We start from the raw sequence: 19,875 nt of genomic DNA on the forward strand, positions 1-19,875 counted from the left end.
AAATTTGTGTAAGATGAAGTTACGTTCAGGCGAAATTTTTGAGGATGAAGTTGTATGGAACGAAGTAGTTTAGAGTGAAGTTGTTTGGGATGAAGTTGCGTGTAGGATGAAGTTGCGTGTAGGATGAAGTTGCGTGTAGGATGAAGTTGCGTGTAGGATGAAGTTGCCTAAGATGAAATTGTTAAAGAAGAATTAGTGCCGGATGAAGATATGCTGGATCAAATTGCTTAGGTTGAAGTTGTGTAGGATGAAGTTGTGCAGGATGAAGTTGTGCAGGATGAAGTTGTGTAGGATGAAGTTGTGTAGGATGAAGTTGTGCAGGATGAAGTTGTGCAGGATGAAGTTGTGTAGGATGANGCTGTGGACATGGGGAAGGCTTTACTGTTGCTCCTGCAGCTCAGCCTGGCACGCGCGGCCTCCTTGGTTGCGCCGGTGCCCGACGACGCATCCTCAGGTCAGCCTCACGCATCATTGTCGTGCCCGCAGCTATATGATTGAAAGCGAGAAAAATACTATCCTGATTCATGTGGCGAACAATTAATCTATAGAATTGAAGGCTATTCCATGATGGCGAAAAATTAATCTATAGAATTGAAGACCATTCTATGATGGCGAAAAATTAATATATATAATTGAAGACCATTCAATGATGGCGAAAAATTAATATATAGAATTGAAAACTATTCATGATGGCCAAAAATTAATCTATAAAATTGAAGAGCATTCCATGTTGGCGAAAATTTAATCTATAAAATTGAAAAAAAAAAACATTTAATAATTGGAAAAAAATATTTATCGATAGAATTGAAAACATTTGTTTAATGATGTGGTGAAAAATTAATCTATAAAATTGATGAACTCTTAATTCAATTATGGTCAGAATAATACTTTTACAAAATTTTAAAATTCTATATTTCATTAGGTGTCGTGAATTTTACCTACAGAGTTGGAGAATGACCTTTATTTAAATATCTGCAGAAAAATTAATTTACAGAATTTAATAATTCCACATTCGATTATGAGTTAATAAATTTATGCACAAAATTATAGAACTCTTTATTTAATTATGTGGCTGAAAATTAATCAATAATTTTTTGGCACTTCTATTAATTCGGCAAATTCAACTCAGGTTAGGACCAAAATGTTTAGACTTTATTTAATGAATAGCGTCAAATTAATTTTAAAATGGGACAAAACTTCTCAGTTACGTGACTTTGACATACATAAATTATTAAATACAAATCTCATTAATGATGTATTTCCAACGCTATTTATTGCTGCTGAAGCGATTATATATAATGATGTTATTAAAACTATTTCTTTTACTAAGGCTTTATTATTGACGCCGGAAAAATATTATTCCATCATGTACTTTAATCATATATTTTGAAAATTACAAATAAATAATTTAATTCGAAGACACGACCGCTACCTTAGAGAAAGCATTAAAAGATATTACATCATTTGGCATATTACTGCACATACCCAGTGAAAGTTATAGTTGTATTAGATGTTTTTTTTTTGGCAATTTGCACATATTACGATAAATTAATTTAAAAGTATTTTTGGCAACTGAATTATAGATACTCGTTATTATATTATGCTTAATAATAATTACCCTTTCATTGTAGATAGTAATACTTATTACAAATATTAAGCCTCATTATTAAAAAAATATTTTGTAGCAACTACTTCTGAAGATATCATTACTGCTTCAGTTATAAAGATCATGAACATTTCTGTTGAACCTTGCATATCATTTTTGATTCAAGATGTCATAGCAAGTTCTAGAATTGTAACAACTACTTGTCATGAATTTGTGTATGTAAATTTCTCAATGACATCACAGTCAGTAAGAGATATCTTATTTAGAGATAAGAGTTAACTTAGGTAGCTTATCTAACATTCGTCTATCAGATCGGCGATAAAACACAAATTATTTTCGTTCAAATACTAAATTTTTCATGGTCGACTTGGTTATTTCATGGACGACTTCTGATTATTTTACCTAGATTGTAATTGATATTTTAATTATTTAGCACAACAATTTAATTGAGTTTAAATCGACTAACTAATTGAAAATATTAGAATACCTTTAATTAAATTTGAATACAGTAACATCTTACGGTCACGAGTAACATTTCCAATTCTCCACCCAGGAGCGGAGATACCCGAACTTCTGAGTCTGGGTGTGGCGGTGGGGGGGAGGTGGGGGCAGTTGGTGTCCGGCAAGACGGTGGGGCCCTTCACTGTTGGGTCAAATGTCAACCTCACATGCTTCCTAGAATGTGAGACATGGTTATTTTTATTATAAATTAGATAATGCAATAGATATATACTGCTCACGTGCTTAATAGAATGTCAGACATGGTCATTTTTTATTATAAATTACATACTGCAATAGATATATGCTGCTCACGTGCTTCTTAGAATGTGAGATATGGTTATTTCTATTATTAATTATATACTGCAATAGATATATACGGCTCACGTGCTTCCTAGAATGTCAAATATGGTTATTTTTATTATAGTTATATGCTGCAATAGAAACATACTGTATAAAGTCAGTTATGTTGTTGTTATTTATTTTAATATTATTTGTTGTGAGAGTAACTTTCGCACCCCTAGTGCATTGAAGAATCGTTAAATTCAGTATCATTTCTGACTCGAGACGGTCAATAATTGAAGAGAGTTTTTGTTAAGGCTCTCACTCCAGGAATTTATCACGGCAAATAAAGTACATGCGGGTCTAAAATGAAACACTTTTACATTTAGAATTGAATTGCGAAAATCGAGGCACATCCTGAGTTACAAAACTGTTTCAGAAATATGACATGCGAGTAAATTCAAAACTCGACATTTTATCCCCAGGGTACATGGCTCTGAATTCTTATTAAAAAAACGGAATCAATAGGCCCTATATTAAAAATCCTTAACCGCTGTTAGTACTTCCCGATTTTACCGGAAAACGTTGGTCCGTAGTGTGTTACCCCATAGTGGTACGGTTGCAATGCCGTGACCGTATCGATCGCGAAGGTCTTCCGCCGTAACGATATTCCAAGTAGCCGTACCGCTGTTGTAATTCTGTAGCCTTAGTTTCTAATGATCTATCAAGTTCCGCATGACTGTGAACTGTTAACGGCCGTGCTTCGAAATATTGGTGAGGGTTCCCATGTTAGTGACGTTACTGCCAACTCGTGACCGTACAGCTGCTGATGAGTCCAACCCTACTTTCGACGTTGCTTGAATGGGTTGACGGCTGTTTCATTGCTGCGCTTCTGGCTGTTTCTCGGTCTGGCTCGCAATTGAAAAACGGCCAGTGCGGCCGTTGCGTTAATGTTGGCCGTACAAAAATGTAGTGAAGTCGAGGTCGTTACTTGTTGATTGTAGTTGTTCTTTCAGAAATCGTAGCTTTGTCAATGAGTCTAAGTTTTTCGCAACCGTTAATGTTCGAAAACGGGTGCAACCGCCGTCCTAACGGCCGTTGCAATCACAACGTCCGCAGACTGCAGACCGTGCGCGTGGACGTTACTTCAGAAGAACAACCTATGGCGCGAACTTTACGGTCCTTGTATACACCGTCAACGCACACACTTATGCCTGACATTCGCATGAAGCCGAATTCCTTGACTGGAATTTCCTCGCGTAGACCTCGCCAACCTTCGATATAGTCAAACGCTCGGTCTCGAGAACAACCGCGTCTCACACACACTATACAGTTGACAGTACAGTATATTTCAGTAAAAGACTTCAAACACCCTAATTTTCAATGAAATTCATAGCTTATGCACTTCAATAATTCGCTGTCGAACCACGTTTTAAAAAATAATATACATGTTCAGAGGTTCATTTTAATTCAACAAACTTTTGACTAACACTTTATATTTTGAAATATTTATTCAACAAATTTTGCGCTCCAATCCAAACAAATCATTTTATTCGAATACGAAGGCAGTAAAAAAAATTGAATAACGACTGACTTTAATTCCGTTTTTAATTTAAAGAAGGATTCCAACCCTTTAGCATGAGTGGAAATTTGCACGAAATGGCAGAAGGGTAGACGCAGTAAAGCCAAAAGCCTACAAGTCTCAAGATGACACAGCCAGCAGGCGATCTGTCACTGCATGCAGTGACAGATCGCCTGTCACAGATTGGCAAGTCTATTAACTATCATATTCAGCACGTACTAGCCTACTAGGTCTCTAGATAGTTTAAAGACTTGAATCAGTGTAAACAAAATGACACGAAATATTTTGAAAGGCTTTAGCATGACGTTGGAAATCATATGAACGAAATAAGCAAAGTTATCTTTATTATAGAAAGCTGGTATATAGAATTTCTTTCAATTTCGGAAACACTGCCTGGAAATATCGGGGAGAATATTGTAAGAATTGAAGTTCAGTTACCAGGTGTTGACTTTTTCACATCCCCAACGAAGAACATTGCAGTAGTGGGGTTGCGTTGCAGGTTGGAACCCTTTATTAGGCTCAGGAAAAGTAGTTTTCTACATAATACTAGTCAAGAGGCAAAGAAAGCCTCCTCGTAGGTAACGTGAAGGCTATAATGTCCTCGTTATTCTTGTAACGATAAAACTCTAAAAAAATTAGCAAGGTTGACTTTCAGTAGGTCGCATACGTTCAAAGTTGGTAACTTTAATCACAAAAAGGTTAAGTTGGTTTAATCACAATGGATATGTACTGGCTAGATGAATGATCTCCGAGAGATGGGAATCATTCATTGTCATTATTGTTCATAGAGTGTATGAGAGACTCATTTATGGTACAGCACGTAACCATGAAAACCCATCACTTGGCGAAAGTTTACACTCTTCATCAGAATTATTATATATATACTACGTTTGTTGTGGCCATCCTCCATTAGCGAAAATCTAATTTTAAGATTGAGATAATTTATTTTTCATTTCCAGTCTCATATCAGTGTCAAACTTATTATTATAATAAATCAGGCTAATATGTATCCTTTTTAACAGATCCAAGCTTGGATGTGACGGAACTGCGATGGTTGCACAACAAATCCCTAGTCGAGGACCAGGAGGAAGATATTTACGAAGACGCCGTTGCGACGACGATGCAAATCACAAACATGACGATGAAGGATAATGGTCGGAGTTTCTCGTGTCGTTACGGGTTTTTAAGAGAACGTCACGTTTTCCTGCTTGTCATCACTGCAGGTAATGGAGTAATAATCAACATAATTAATAAAAATAAATATGTGAAGTGACACTTTCAAATAAAGATAGCATTTTGTGGTCCACCAATTGTCTTATGTTTCTCCGCACGAAATCTTGCTAAAAAAGTTTTAACGGTTCAATTGATATGATAAACTTATTGCTTTAAATAAGTTAGATGTCATTTATGAATTCAACGTATGATATCTAGGAAAATAGTCCTCGAGTTATCCAATATTAGACTTAAATAGGAGTTCCTATTAATTTGTATGTGTTTTAGTGTTTATGCCTCAAATGAACGCTATTCATACGAAAGAATCAAGAGGTAAAAAGTAAAAACATATTTTAGTTCAGCATTGCAAATTTTGGTAAAATTTCTCGCTTCACTTTATTTACGCGTGTCTATAATATGCACTATATATTTATGTTCACCAATCTCTGAGATTTTACAAATTTGAAGCTCCACTAATCCGTATGAGTGTTTAATTGTCTATCGTTTATTATTGTTTTCAAAAAGAACTTCATGTATTCCAGGAAGCTCTGATGACACTCACAGCAGAGCCAGCATGCCCGTGATCATGTTGTTCGCCTTCATCCTCGTCCTGCCCATCATCGTCATGTTCATGCGAGCCAGAGAAGGAGCCGTCACTATTTAACCATCATCGTCATCTCACTCCAGGAATTTATCACGGCAAATAAAGTACATGCGGGTCTAAAATGAAACACTTTTACATTTAGAATTGAATTGCGAAAATCGAGGCACGTCCTGAGTTACAAAACTGTTCCAGGAATAAGACATGCAAGTAAATTCAGAACTCCACATTTTATCCCAAGGATACATGGCTCCTAGTTCTTAATAAAAAATCTGAATCAATAGGTCCTAAATTAAAAATCTATAACCGTTGTACGTACTTCCCTACTTTACCGGAAAACGTTGGTCCGTAGTGTGTTACCCCGTAGTGGTACGGTTGCAATGCCGTGACCGAATCGATCGCGAAGGTCTTCTGCCGTAATGGATGTTCCAAGTAGCCGTCCGCTGTTGTAATTCTATAGCCGCAGTTTCTAATGATCTATCAAGTTCCGCATGACTGTAAACTGTCAACGGCCGTACTTCAAAATATTGGTCAGGGTTTCCATGTTAGTTACGTTACTGCCAACTCGTGGCCGTACAGCTGCTAATGAGTCCAACAATACTTTGACGTCACTTGAAAAAATACTTTGACGTCCACGTTTTTTATAATACATGTTCAGATGATTCTCTTAATTCAACAAACTTCTGACTAACACTTTATAATTTGAATCATTTCTTCAAAAAATTTTGCGCTCTAATCCGAACAAAAAAATTAATCGAATACGAAGGCGGTAAGAAAATTCCGCCTAAATAAGGTAAGGAATAAGGAAAATTCCGAAGGCGGTAAGAAAATTCCGCCTAAAGAAAATAACAACTGACTTTAATTCCGTCCTCTAAAAAAGGATTCCAACCCTTTAGATGCGAAGTGGAAATTAGCACGAAATGGCAGAAGGGCAGACGCAGAAAATCCAAAAGCCTACAATTAAGTCTCAAGATGACACACCCAGCAGGCGATCTGTCACTGCGGTCGAAAGACAAGTCTATCAATTAACTATCATATTCAGCACGTACTAGCCTACTAGGTCTCTAGATAGTTTAAAGACTTGAATCAGTGTAAACAAAATGACACGAAATATTTTGAAAGGCTTCAGCATGACGTTGGAAATCATATGAACGAAATAAGCAAAGTTATCTTTTTTATAGAAAGCTAGTAAATGGAATTTCTTCCAATTTCGGAAACACTGCCTGGAAATATCGGGGAGAATATTGTAAGAATTTAAGTTCAGTTACCAGGTGTTGACTTTTTCACATCCCCAAAGAATAACATTGCAGTAGTGGGGTTGCGTCGCAGGGAACCCTTTATTAGGCTCAGAAAGAGCTATAGTTTTCTACATAATACTAGTCAAGAGGCAAAGATAGCCTCCTCGTAGGTAACGTGAAGGCTATATCGTCTCCGTTATTCTTAACGATAAAAGTCTAAAAAAACTAGCACGGTTGAATTTTAGTAGGTCGCATACGNCCATCATCGTCATGTTCATGCGAGCCAGAGAAGGAGCCGTCACTATTTAACCATCATCGTCCTGCCCATCATCGTCATGTTTATGCGAGCCAGAGAAGGAGCCGTCACTATTTAACCATCATCGTCCTGCCCATCATCGTCATGTTTATGCGAGCCAGAGAAGGAGCCGTCACTATTTAGCCATCATCGTCCTGCCCATCATCGTCATGTTCATTCGAGCAAGAGAAAGAGCCGTCACTATTTAACCATCATCGTCCTGCCATCATCGTCATGTTCATTCGAGCAAGAGAAAGAGCCGTCACTATTTAAACATCATCACCAGCCCGTCATCGTCATGTGAGCATAAGAAGGAGCCGTCACCATGTAACCATCATCATCATGTTCATGCGAGCCAGAGAAGGAGCAATGTAAGGAAACTTGCATTGATCTCAAACTAAACTGGAATTCAATAACCGAGTTTTTATTACAACCTTAATAACATCGATTTTTTGAAAAAAAAAAATCTTTTACTTTTTAGATGATGTTAGACCTAGATAAATATTTTACGGATTGAAATAAAATAAAGCTGAATTGAGACAATATCTCTTATTCGAAGCTCGATAAATTGGGGTCGATAGTTCTGAAATGAGGATAAAAGTCATAAAAACCTACTTCTATAGGAAATGCTTTTGAACAGTTTTTTGTGCGCGCCGAGGCGACGCAGTTTCGAGACCACTTGCGTTCTGTGCCGGCAGGCAAGTGGGACAGACGATAGCTAATAGACTTTAGATTAAAGTTTTTTATCCTAGCGACTCTTAATATACTCTTCGATACATTTTTATCGCCCGTAAAAGGTATTGTATATGCATTTGAAATAGGAAACGAACTTTTCCATGAAAGGTAATAAAAGTCCAGATCTTTAGCATTATATTGCATTAAAAAAATTTCATGGATGCAAATGTTATTGGAAAATATTTCCTATAGAACACAATGCTGGTGAGGAATTCCCAAAATGAATGAATATCAATTCTATTCCGTGTAACATGATAGATTGAAAATACGGTACGATAGAATTCCTGAAACGTTTTTCGCTAACATTTCAAAAGAATCATATTTGAGCATTAAAAATAGTTGCTAAAATTTACATTTTTTTCATAATAATTTTACTAAATTTATCAATGGTTTCTTAATTTCTTCGTCATTCATAATAATTTTGTATTTTTAGTTTTGGGTTGTTATGTGATGTACATAGCTTGATTAATCTCGTGATGTGTAGCACGAACAATTGACCTAAAGAAAGATGTTCCATATATAAGTCCGTGCAGTCCGTTGTGAAGTCCAAGCCAGAAAACCGGTGTGCAATCTACGAGGCTCGTTGAGGGGTCCATACAGGGGAAAAATGTCTTTCTTAGAGCCAAGCGTAGAACTTGGGGTCGTCAAGCATAATACGGGGCAATTCAATTACCGTCTGAACCATATTTACTTCAAAATCATAGAAATGATAAAGATCAATTAGTTTCAGATTTTCTCCGCCCATAAACTACAAGGTGGCAAGTAAAATTGCCTACGAATTTCTTATTTTTTATTATATACGTACGAAGTATTTTTAGAAAAATGCCTTCAATCATTTTATGACACCTGCTAATGGCTTCGGACACATATACGAAAAATGGCATTGAACATTTCAACGCCTCTTGCTCCCTGCTGAATGTATAAATTGTGTTTAAAAGCTAAAAAATGTCCCAAAACTTGGAAAGGGTAGCCTAACTTTCCTGTCATTGACGATTTTAATCAAATAAATCCACCTCTAATCACTTATCTATCCTCCCAATGCCCACGTGAAATTTACGCCGGTGGTTTTCTTATCTTCCCTATAAACGAATATTTAAGAAATTATGTGACCAAGCAATCCGGGAAATTTTCAAGTCGTTTTTAGCGGCGTTTTCACCCAGTAGTCTGGGTTCTTCATTTCGCACAACAGCAAAAGCAGCGACGTCATCAAGCCAGCGGCCAGCAGCACGAAAACCCCCTGTAGGAGTAACACCGAACTTTGATTAAAATCCTAAAGTTATTCAGTGGGCTATCAATTTCAATATTTAATAGGTTACAGATGCATCACCTCTTGATGGCAGGTATAAAAAATTGAAGCTACATCAAAGTATTCAATGACATAGCCGTCAATGCCACTAACTTCGCCACAGCACTTACGTCACCAGTTAAAAAGAAGCAATCTATTTTGTTAACAAAACTGACCCACAACTTTCTTGCGCGATCGAAAAAGCTTCTCACTTGTTAAGTGGAATTCAACCCTACAGGTGCCTGTACACAGGGATAGTACTAGCCGCTAGTTCATCCGGCGCTTGAACTGTCCACGCTACTAGCCTCGTGTAAAGGGAGGGGTTCAGCCGCTTCAGCATGCATGCGCCGGCAAGTGCCCGAGACGCGGCCGAGAGAGACAACGATGTGTTGATAACTCGTAATTCTGACCTGCATTATACGGTTCTATTGACGACCGGCAAGTTAATTAAATGCCTTAACTTTTGAATGGTGTTAAACCTTGAATTGCTGTACCGGATCTACCCGACCACAGTTCGCAATCCTGACAAATAAAATTTTTCTGCTTGATCTGACTCAATAAGATCTTGATATAATAACTAGTCAGTCGTCAGGGATATAAAATTGATTTGCACTAATTATTATATTATTTGCTTCAATCTTCTCAAGAACCCCGAAAGATGACCATTTTCCCATTATTGATATAAATTTTTGTCATTGTCTTTTCCATATTTTACCATCGTAAAAATTTTTTCTGAATCGCAAGAAGAGCTACTGGCGGTATACTAGCTCTGAAAACGCATTGGCCATGAAATTCTTAGAGCTAACAAAAAAATTTTCGGAGGTAAAATATCTAACCTAAGAAGGATATTGTACCCCCAAAAAATGGCAGCACACGAAATCTCGTAAGTGGCAACCAATGTGTCATTAACGGTAGCAGTGTAGAATATCTCACAATCTTATGACTCGCGCCATCTTAAATCTTGAGGACTTACTTCAAATCTCCTCAAATGACATGCCCTTTAGGTTAGGCCACATACGAGACCAGTGACCTCGTGACCAGAAATATCTGAGATATTAATATAATAACAAACCATCCAAGGTTCATCCAGATTAAAGGAGCTTGGCCTACCCAAAGACCCTCGAGACCATAAGGCTCGCTGACGGAGATGGTCGTGGGTTGGGAGTTGCAGGCGGTGGCGTTGGGCATCTCTTCGGCCATCCAACGCATGTACAACCCACTCTCCACAATCGACAGAATCCTGAGCAACATTCCGATAATTTGATTTACAAAGACAACAAAATACTAGGCAAAGAGATTCCTATTTCTATCCGTGAGTGCAGAATTATGTAAAATATCATTTCCATGGCTACATATCTTGGAACAGAAGCACGCAGCGAATTTTACCACGGGCATAAAGAAATTTTTTCCTCCGCGAAATATTGAACGTTGAGAGACATTGCGGATAAAAAATTATGATTAAAATTATGTTTCTAACTTAAAATGAAGATATTTTCTTTTCTTGGAACTATATAAACTGTTATTTAGAGTACGCGCCGCACTGCATGATCGCGTCCCCTACGAAACGGTATTCAATAACGGAGATTTTATTTCTCGCATTTTTTATACGACTTTATGCCATCAAATCATTCACATATCATGGTAGAATGCAGAATTAGTGTTAAAATATATTCAGAATATTCGCCCAAGATGTCGGCCCTTGCGTCATTTCAAAGTATTCTCAGTTGCCTGTGCTAGGTTCCGCACCACCTAAAGTTCTCTAAATTCCCGCAATTTCGATGAAAATCTAATCAATTCGTAGTTCATAAGGTAACTGATTAAAATTCTGTCGTTCCATTAATATTTTTCAGGATATTCGCTTTAAAATTTGCTCTACTCGCGGAAGGTGAAATTGCTTACTTACTATAATTAGCGATGCACTATTTTGTGAAAATATCATTAAATTGAATACGATCGCATATAAATATACTGACAGGAAACCTGAACATATTTTAGAACAGTGCAAAGTTTCTGCGCGGGACATGAAACACTTTCACCGTTCAGACATGGCGGGGACAAGAGGATGGTTCTTCTGCCCTATGAAGGACAGCACCCAGGGCTTGAAGCGGTCCTCTGACAACATGAAGTCGCAAGTTCCTGTCAAATAAAAGTCTTCATTGACCCACCACTATTCAATTTATTTGCAGGCTTCATTAAAGGTCTTTTCTTCATATGGAAGAACACTTTCAGAGCAAGCTGCCTAATATATGTCAAAATTCCATCAGGATACGATTACGAAAACACGAAATAAATAGAGCCATTGTCAGAGAAGAGTTATCATGTAGCAGTCCGAATAGTGACACTATCTTCATAACAAAATCGATGTACTTGTGAAAATAAAATGTATTCAAGTGATTATATTCTTTTTGTATCATTCCTAGCCAGAGTAGAAACTTTCCAATGACACTTGAAGCTTATAAGATGGCTCATCGATCTATGGGGTTCATCCTTATAACTTGATTGCCTAATTAGTATAACATACCTAAAACAAGAAAATAATGTCATAAGCTTACACTTGTTGAATAATTCTACCCACCGCTGTTGGAAAAGTCCAGTGATAGGAGGCGTAGTAACGTGAGCTCGTCAATAAGCAGGACATATTTGCCGCTCCTGACTTGGTTGTTGATGATGTCGGGGAACTGGGCCGACGTTACCTCCAGCATGCGCCCCTGTCCGTAAAAAGCCCCCAGCTTACCGAAGAGACCTTCGTCTGTAGTCTGTTGATCCATTGGAAATATAAATGCAAGCTCGTCAATAAGGAGGACATATTTGCCGCTCCTGACTTGGTTGTTGATGATGTCGGGGAACTGGGCCGACGTTACCTCCAGCATGCGCCCCTGGCCGTAAAAAGCCCCCAGCTTACCGAAGAGACCTTCGTCTGTAGTCTGTTGATCCATTGGAAATATAAATGCATAAACTAATATTTTATTACGACATGTATAATTGTGTTGATTATCCAGACATGTACTGAAGAAATCAATTCTAAAACTGCTTATTAGTTATTCATGGCAGCATTCCTTGGTTAATTGTTACGTGAAGATAATTGTCACCATTATTTTAAAAATATCTCTTGGAAGATAGGTTATACTCTCCAGATTCCAAATGTTATTTCAGCCTGTAAATACATGTAAAAATTTTAGTCCTATTTATATAAAAATAAACGAATAGAGCAAATAGATTAAGTTTATGTCTTGATTGATGTTACTCTGTCATTACTAACTGTTGAAATACTGAATTGAATTTATTCGATCGATTGAAAATCTAACTGCTTTATGTGACTTCTACTGAACTAACTTTATGTTATCCTACTAACGTGGTATAATTCAACCTATAACATTGTCAGTGGTGAACTCTTTTATCCATTGACGCCATCCAGCGACTTTCCTCCATGCTTGGTAGCACTTAAACAGTTATTTTATTTCAATCATGAAACGCCAGGCAGGAATAATCGAGCACAACTCGTACATGCTGGCATGAAGCTGTAAAATTGGATCCCATGCAATGAAGCCTGTAAGCAGATACCGTACATATTTAGTAGTGAAAAATATTGCTTCTTCTTACGATTCAACTATTGTGATGCAGCCTTGCAGGAGACATCAAACATGTTCAGTGTTATAGGGAAACTGCGCTTGCAACATTAATATCCTTCATTTACAGAAGTGGATGTGGATTCATTGCTATTTTTTGTTCTGGGGTTGGAACCTCTGCCATTCGGTGTTTTCCATAGCTTTATTTTCCGCATTGTGACGTAATAGGCAGTTAAAATAATCTTGAACTACATAAAATTAAATTTACTCCCTTAAAATAATGTTATCCATGGAGAACTAAAAATTTTCAACGACTAACGTCAGTTATACGGAAATCCCAGGACAAACAAAGAGCAGGGGCCATACTTTCAAAACTCGCTAAGTGAACGTAAGTACGTACGCTCTATTTTCTTGTCTATGATTGGTGGATTTTGCTTGAAAGGCCGTCAATGATTTGCTGATGAACTTACGATCTCTTAAATTTTTTGAAAGTATGGGCTCAGTACTCACCCTGACGTAGTCACTGAAGGCGGTCTCTCTCTCCAGGGCGACGTTAATATGGGGGTCCGTGACGAGCTCTTCGAGATTCCTGATGGGGGTGTAGATGTAGCGTACGGAGAGCTGCGATGTCAAAGCACACCCGTAGATCCAAAGTATCACGGAGCAGAAGATAAGCCAAGTCCCCGTGAGAATATTCACCGTCAATTCTACGCTCCGCAGCGTAAAGCCTGCGCAGTCAACACGAAGTCAATTCTACGCTCCGCAGCGTAAAGCCTGCGCAGTGAACACGAAGTCAATTCTACGCTCCGCAGCGTAAAGCCTGCGCAGTGAACACGAANCCAGTACTCACCCTGACGTAGTCACTGAAGGCGGTCTCTCTCTCCAGGGCGACGTTAATATGGGGGTCCGTGACGAGCTCTTCGAGATTCCTGATGGGGGTGTAGATGTAGCGTACGGAGAGCTGCGATGTCAAAGCACACCCGTAGATCCAAAGTATCACGGAGCAGAAGATAAGCCAAGTCCCCGTGAGAATATTCACCGTCAATTCTACGCTCCGCAGCGTAAAGCCTGCGCAGTGAACATGGCGCTGATTCTGCGGCCTATGATGCAGACCTCTGAGCTATCAACCTAGCACCAATTCCGGTCGTATGCATTTAACACGTTTACAATTTCTATGACTCCCTAGATTGCGAATGAGTGCAAAACAGCATATTTTTATTGCGAAACAAATATATGCACTCACGGCCATCCCCTTTAGTTGACACTTACTCCTACATACAAGATCATACACGAACTAACTATTCTAAATACACGAAAATGACGAAATTATGTTGGGAGAAGTCGTTATGGACATGCATGGTATAGGATTTCGCCGAATTTTTTAATCTATTTGTGTAGGATGTTTAGCCAATAGACAAGTTATTTAATCCACTCGACGAGCGCGTCAAAATCAGATAAAATAGACATGCTTCATCGCCAGCACTGAACTCTTGTGATCGAAAATAAAGAATATTGAGAACAATACCCATCATTCCCGCTCGCGCATTCTCTGATCGACGAGAAGCTGAAGCGCCTTATGATTTTTTGGTGATGAAACGTTTCAGCACGAGTTTAATAGTTAAGTAAATTGTCTAATGTTTGCATATAATGATATCATAAATAAGCAGCACATATTTATAGATGCCCGTTTAGTCGAGCTAAACGGCGGAAACGAGTAGTTAATGATGCATAAACTCATAATATTCCAGTAATTCAAGTAGCGCTCGTCCGTTTGTTTTATTTTCTTTTTGTATGGCATCTAAGCATTCACATGAGAAGTGTATATTATGATAAACTGAAACGTAAATATCTGTGATGATAGCCTTTAGATATTTGTGATGATAGCCTTTAAATATCTGTGATGATAGCCTTTAGATATTTGTGATGATAGCCTTTAAATATTTGTGATGATAGCCTTCAGATATTTGTGATGATAGCCTACAGATATCTGTGATGATGGCCTTCCGAGGCCTGTGGATGATAGCCTTTCGATAGCTATGATAATGTCCTCTAGACACTGCGTTCATTAGACAGATCCTACGACAAATTATCGTACAAAAAATTGGAGATTTCCTCATATCAGCTAGCAGCCATTGTTGAATATTACCTTGCATTACAATAACCCCGAAGAAGTTGAAGCAATTTTTACTCCAGAGGACAAGCCCCTGGCGTTTGTTGACGCGTTGCCTGATGGTCTGCATGGCCAGCAGCATGACGCTGGACATCACCAGGCCACTGAGCAGGATCCCAACCCACGTGTACACGGATAGAGGCTTTAGGAACCCCCAAGGATCAGGCTCAGGAGTCCCGCGTCGCACGATGATCCGGAAGTAATCCTTTTTGAAAAAGTGAATTAAAATAATATTACGGACTGGTGTTTCACAGCAATCTTAAGGAGAAAGTAAAAGGCCATAACAGAACATGACAATTTGAATGACTAACTAAACTGTACCAAGCATTAGGTTGCTAAAAGATTTGTCTACCATTCGAGCAAGATTAACCGCAACAATCCTGCGGCTCGATTCAACCACCGCAATAATACAAATCGAATCGATAAAATCACGAGTACGAATAATAAATATAGCATTGAATTTGTTAATCGGATGACTACAATAATCCTACGGATGAAATGACCACAAAAGCCCTACGTACGGCCATATGACCTCAAAAATCTACGGAACAAATGACCACGAAATCCCAAGGCACCTAATGACCACAGAACTCTACGGAACAAAAGACCACGCAATTGAGTTATATGAATTAATAAGTAACGACGATTAGCCCTATTTTCGCCGATTAAATCTACTCCTCCGAGCATCCATGAGTGTCATGCTCCATGAAATCAATCCAGGAGTCTTGAATTACTGCCTGTTGACGCGCTCCTGATTCCAGAAATTGTGCACAATCAAAACTAAAGGAGCAACTTGAGTCTCACCTGAAGAATGGGCACCGTGAAGTCGACCACAGTAGAGCGACTGTACGTCATCGCAAATGGCCCCAATCCGACATCTGCCTCCTGAAAATAAAATGGGAATTTGAAATATGAAGATCAGTTGAATTCATAAGCTGATAAGGGCATTCTTTCTAAGGGCATAAGCTGATAAGGGCTGTCTGCTCACCTTGTGGTACACCTGCCCTACCATCCCTGACCATGCCTGCTCACCTTGTGGTACACCTGCCCTACCATTCCTGACCAGCTGCCTGCTCACCTTGCGGTACACGTGCCCTAACATCCCGGACCAGCTGCCTACTCACCTTGCGGTACACCTGCCCTACCATCCCTGACCAGCTGCCCGCTCACCTTGCGGTACACCTGCCCTACCATCCCTGACCAGCTGCCTACTCACCTTGCGGTACTACGGCTCTACCATCCCTGACCAGCTGCCCGCTCACCTTGCGGTACACCTGCCCTACCATCCCGGACCAGCTGCCATTGGCTTGTTCTAGTCCCCAAGCGCCATCTGGAGGCAGCACCAGCCTGTACCTGTGGAAAAATGTGTCACCACGTGGCAGGCAATGTCTAAATACAGGCTAAGCATGGTTTTGATAATTTCAAGTCCGCCCAGCATTATTCAGCATTCCCCAAGTCAACAGAAAAATCCAAATCTCATAACCTCATAACGCTTTAGAATTAACTAATTTCTGTCAAATATTCAGTTTAAGCCCAAAATTTTTGAGCGGATGGTATTATCTGTTGGTCATACATAGAAATATCGAGTGCCAAATGCTTGAATACACGATCGAACCATTCAATTATCAGCTTTTTTATAATAATGCAGGTGACCGGGACCATTATCTTAATAATCAGTGAAACTGGTAGGCCCAGCCTTGAATACATGACAAACTTAGTTTCTACTGATCCTCTTCCTCATCCACATCGCTCTAATCGACTCAGAGCTTATCCACTCATCTACATCGTCATTTGCGGACGATACAAGAGTGCTAATGAGGATTGCAGATAACCAAGACTGCGAGAGGTTACAGGATGACTTGTCAACAATCAACGAGTGAACTCTAGTGACTAATTTGCAATTCAACGGAACTAAGGCCAAAGTAATGAGATGCTGAGTCGGTGTAAATGGTTGGGATGCTGCATAGCTACTTTGCATAAGACGAAACAGTAATCGAGGAGAAGTAACTCGTTCGTGAACTCGGTGTGTTAATGAGTACTGAAGTTACGTTTGATATGACCACATCACGGAAATAGTTGCAAAAGGCAGGCAACAGATGGAATGGATCTGGAAAATATTCCGAACAGAAGAAGCTGAGCCAATGATTATACTTTTCAGAGCCCTCGCAGCCTCTAATTTTCGAGCATTGCTGCCAGCTCTGGGTGCCACTCAAGGTGAGCGTGATTAATTAATTAAGCTATTGAAGTAAGCCAATGGGCCTTCACGTCCAGGATCAGCGGGATGAAGGACTTGGACTACTGGGACGGGTTGAAAAACTTGAAACTGTACTCACTGGGGAGATGAGAGAGGCATATCATACTGTAAACTTGAAAGATGATAACCGGACTAGCTCCCATCGTCAGACATAGCGCATCGAAAGGAGGAGAATACTTTTCACGACATACCCAATTTAACAACCGGACTGCGGCCAGAGTTTAGAGTTTAGACTCATCGAGAGGGATCCATTTCCATGGCAGGTCCGAGGTTGTTCAATGCCTTGCCGAAAAGCTGAGAGGAGAGGAGCTCACTCTGGTGACATTCAAGAGACGACTGGATGCGTTTTTTAGCAAGATACCGGATTGACCACTTATGGGCCACTACCCTCAGCAAATGGCAAGAGGCAAAATTTCGCATCAGCTGGTACAAATGAGGGCAAATGCTCGGGATACTTTAATTAAACGTTACCTCTGGGACCCGAGAGTGGGGCGACCTCTCTATCGGAGACGGAAAACGACGAAGGCGCGCCCCAGTGCCACTGCGGACAACGACGTCCTAAACCAGACTTAAGGACATAATGAGTATATGATAACCGATAAACTACTACAACGCTTGACCATGATCGTTTCGGCGAAGGCGCTTGCTATCGGTACCAATTTTACGGTATTGGAAGGCTAAAATTCACAGATTAACTTGCAATGAGACTAACTCTAATGAGAAGAAGTCGTAGTTAAATAATATTCTAGTAATTATTAAATTTCTGTGATTGATCACGCTGGACAATTTGTTTTTTGATATATACTCAATGCATGGGAGAAAATGCAAAAAATCACAATTTTGAGCCAGACTCTACATATCAAAGCTACAGGCAGATTTGCCGGACTCTGACTTGCAGACCTCAGCCGGGCTCGTTTTCAGCGGAATTGAAGCCAGCTGAGCCATACTTAAAAAAAAGTTAAGAGATCGTAAGTTCATCGGCCAATCATATTGACGGCCTTTCAAGCAAAATCCACCAATCATAGACACGAAATTAGTGCGTAAGTACTTACGTTCACTTATCGGGTTATGAAAATATGGCCAATATTTAAAACTAACGTTCGATACTAACGGGATAGGGATAACCTTTTCTTTTCAGTTCGATATCCTCACAAGTAAAGCCTTCTCTACTTTTTAATAATTCGCGATTTATAGTTCACTCAGTGTGTAGAGTTGCGATTTGTTCAATTCGTAATGACGTTCAACAGACCTATAGATCTAGCATGCCATGAGCATGCCAAACTACATAAATTTCTCGTTCAATGTCATAAGTTTTCATGCTAGTCAGGCAATCACAGACGTGGAATTCAGGAATTCACTGCTAGCGTACAGACCATTTTTGCGCTCTATTTCTTAGTTATCAGTTTTTTAAGAATATTTTTCAACCGTTCTGGATGAATCAGTCAGGGCCGCTATTAATGCAGCGCGATCGAAGTAACCAGGGGTTACAGCGCATGTAGAGTCGTCTAAACGCGACGTGCCGGCTCCAGACCAAGGCCTATACTTTCAAAAAAGTTAAGAGATCGTAAGTTCATCAGCCAATCATTGACGGCCTTTCAAGCAAAATCTACCAATCGTAGACAAGAAAATAGAACGCAAATACGTTCACTTAGCGAATTTTAAAAGCATAGGCTCTGCTTCTCTTGTCGGAAGCAGTGATGTGTACTCCTTTATTTATACTCATTCCTCACGTGATCAGTAATAAACTGAATTAATTAAAGTAGAACAAATTTGGCCGGTTCCGGCAGTCATTCATTTGACTTGTCGCACTTCAACTCTTCTTTCGTGCGAGACTTTCTGCTCTTCAATTTCATTTTCGCACTTCAACTCTTCTTTCGCGCGAGACTTTTCGCTCTTCAACTCAATTTCACGCGAGACTTTACGCACTTCAACTCTTCTAAAGAACATTGGAAATAGGACTTCATCCATACGCAACACTCCTGCTGCATCCACTCCTGCTGCATCCACTCCTGCTGCATCCACTCCTGCTGCATCCACTCNATTTCACGCGTCATTATCTATGAAAACCAATGTAGAACAAGACTTTTTGTTGTGTGAACAATCATTTTCAACTATTAAATGCCGTCTTAATACCTGTCTCTTATACACATCTAGATGTGTATAAGAGACAGGAACAAGACAAATAACAAATAAATATTTTTAATGAAGACTTTCATCGTCCTACTACGGTGCACGATAAAAGTAATTCAACAGACCATTCTAGTCAACTTCAATGTTAGCTCGCGCAATAAACATTTTCAACTCTTCACTGTTCATCACACTTCTAACTTATTTTGCTCACAGTACCTTATTCAAATTTATCCCCTCTTCCTCAAACAATCACCACCATTTCATTCTACATCCCATAATCACCTCTATTTCACTCTACATCGCACAATCACCTCTATTTCACTCTACACCTCCATATCACTATTCGTCATCCATGAACCTTTTTTCACTCATTTCTAAAATTCTATCGTGTCAACATGATAGAATAGAATAGAAGTGTCGG

The 19,875-nt window shown here is 39.2% G+C and overlaps 2 protein-coding genes across 2 annotated transcripts; one reads left to right on the forward strand and one right to left on the reverse strand.

Annotated features, from left to right (window-relative positions):
* Positions 1 to 366: 366 nt before the first annotated feature.
* On the forward strand, positions 367 to 7,650 carry LOC108670610. Its single transcript, XM_047881213.1, has 5 exons — positions 367 to 454; positions 2,160 to 2,288; positions 4,991 to 5,191; positions 5,723 to 5,844; positions 7,279 to 7,650. The coding sequence occupies exons 1-4, from the start codon at positions 367 to 369 to the stop codon at positions 5,842 to 5,844; spliced, it is 540 nt and encodes a 179-aa protein (XP_047737169.1). The 3' UTR covers positions 7,279 to 7,650.
* Positions 7,651 to 8,780: 1,130 nt separating this feature from the next.
* On the reverse strand, positions 8,781 to 19,378 carry LOC108670609. Its single transcript, XM_018158081.2, has 10 exons — positions 19,251 to 19,378; positions 16,333 to 16,423; positions 15,875 to 15,955; positions 15,047 to 15,275; positions 13,747 to 13,968; positions 13,411 to 13,628; positions 11,910 to 12,258; positions 11,371 to 11,470; positions 10,445 to 10,574; positions 8,781 to 9,286 (listed from the first exon to the last, which is right to left on the reverse strand). The coding sequence occupies exons 1-10, from the start codon at positions 19,376 to 19,378 to the stop codon at positions 9,179 to 9,181; spliced, it is 1,656 nt and encodes a 551-aa protein (XP_018013570.1). The 3' UTR covers positions 8,781 to 9,178.
* Between the last annotated feature and the right edge of the window lie 497 nt (positions 19,379 to 19,875).

The sequence above is a fragment of the Hyalella azteca genome, unplaced genomic scaffold (genome assembly GCF_000764305.2).
Source record: "Hyalella azteca isolate HAZT.00-mixed unplaced genomic scaffold, Hazt_2.0.2 contig7348, whole genome shotgun sequence".
NCBI classification, from domain to species: domain Eukaryota; kingdom Metazoa; phylum Arthropoda; class Malacostraca; order Amphipoda; family Hyalellidae; genus Hyalella; species Hyalella azteca.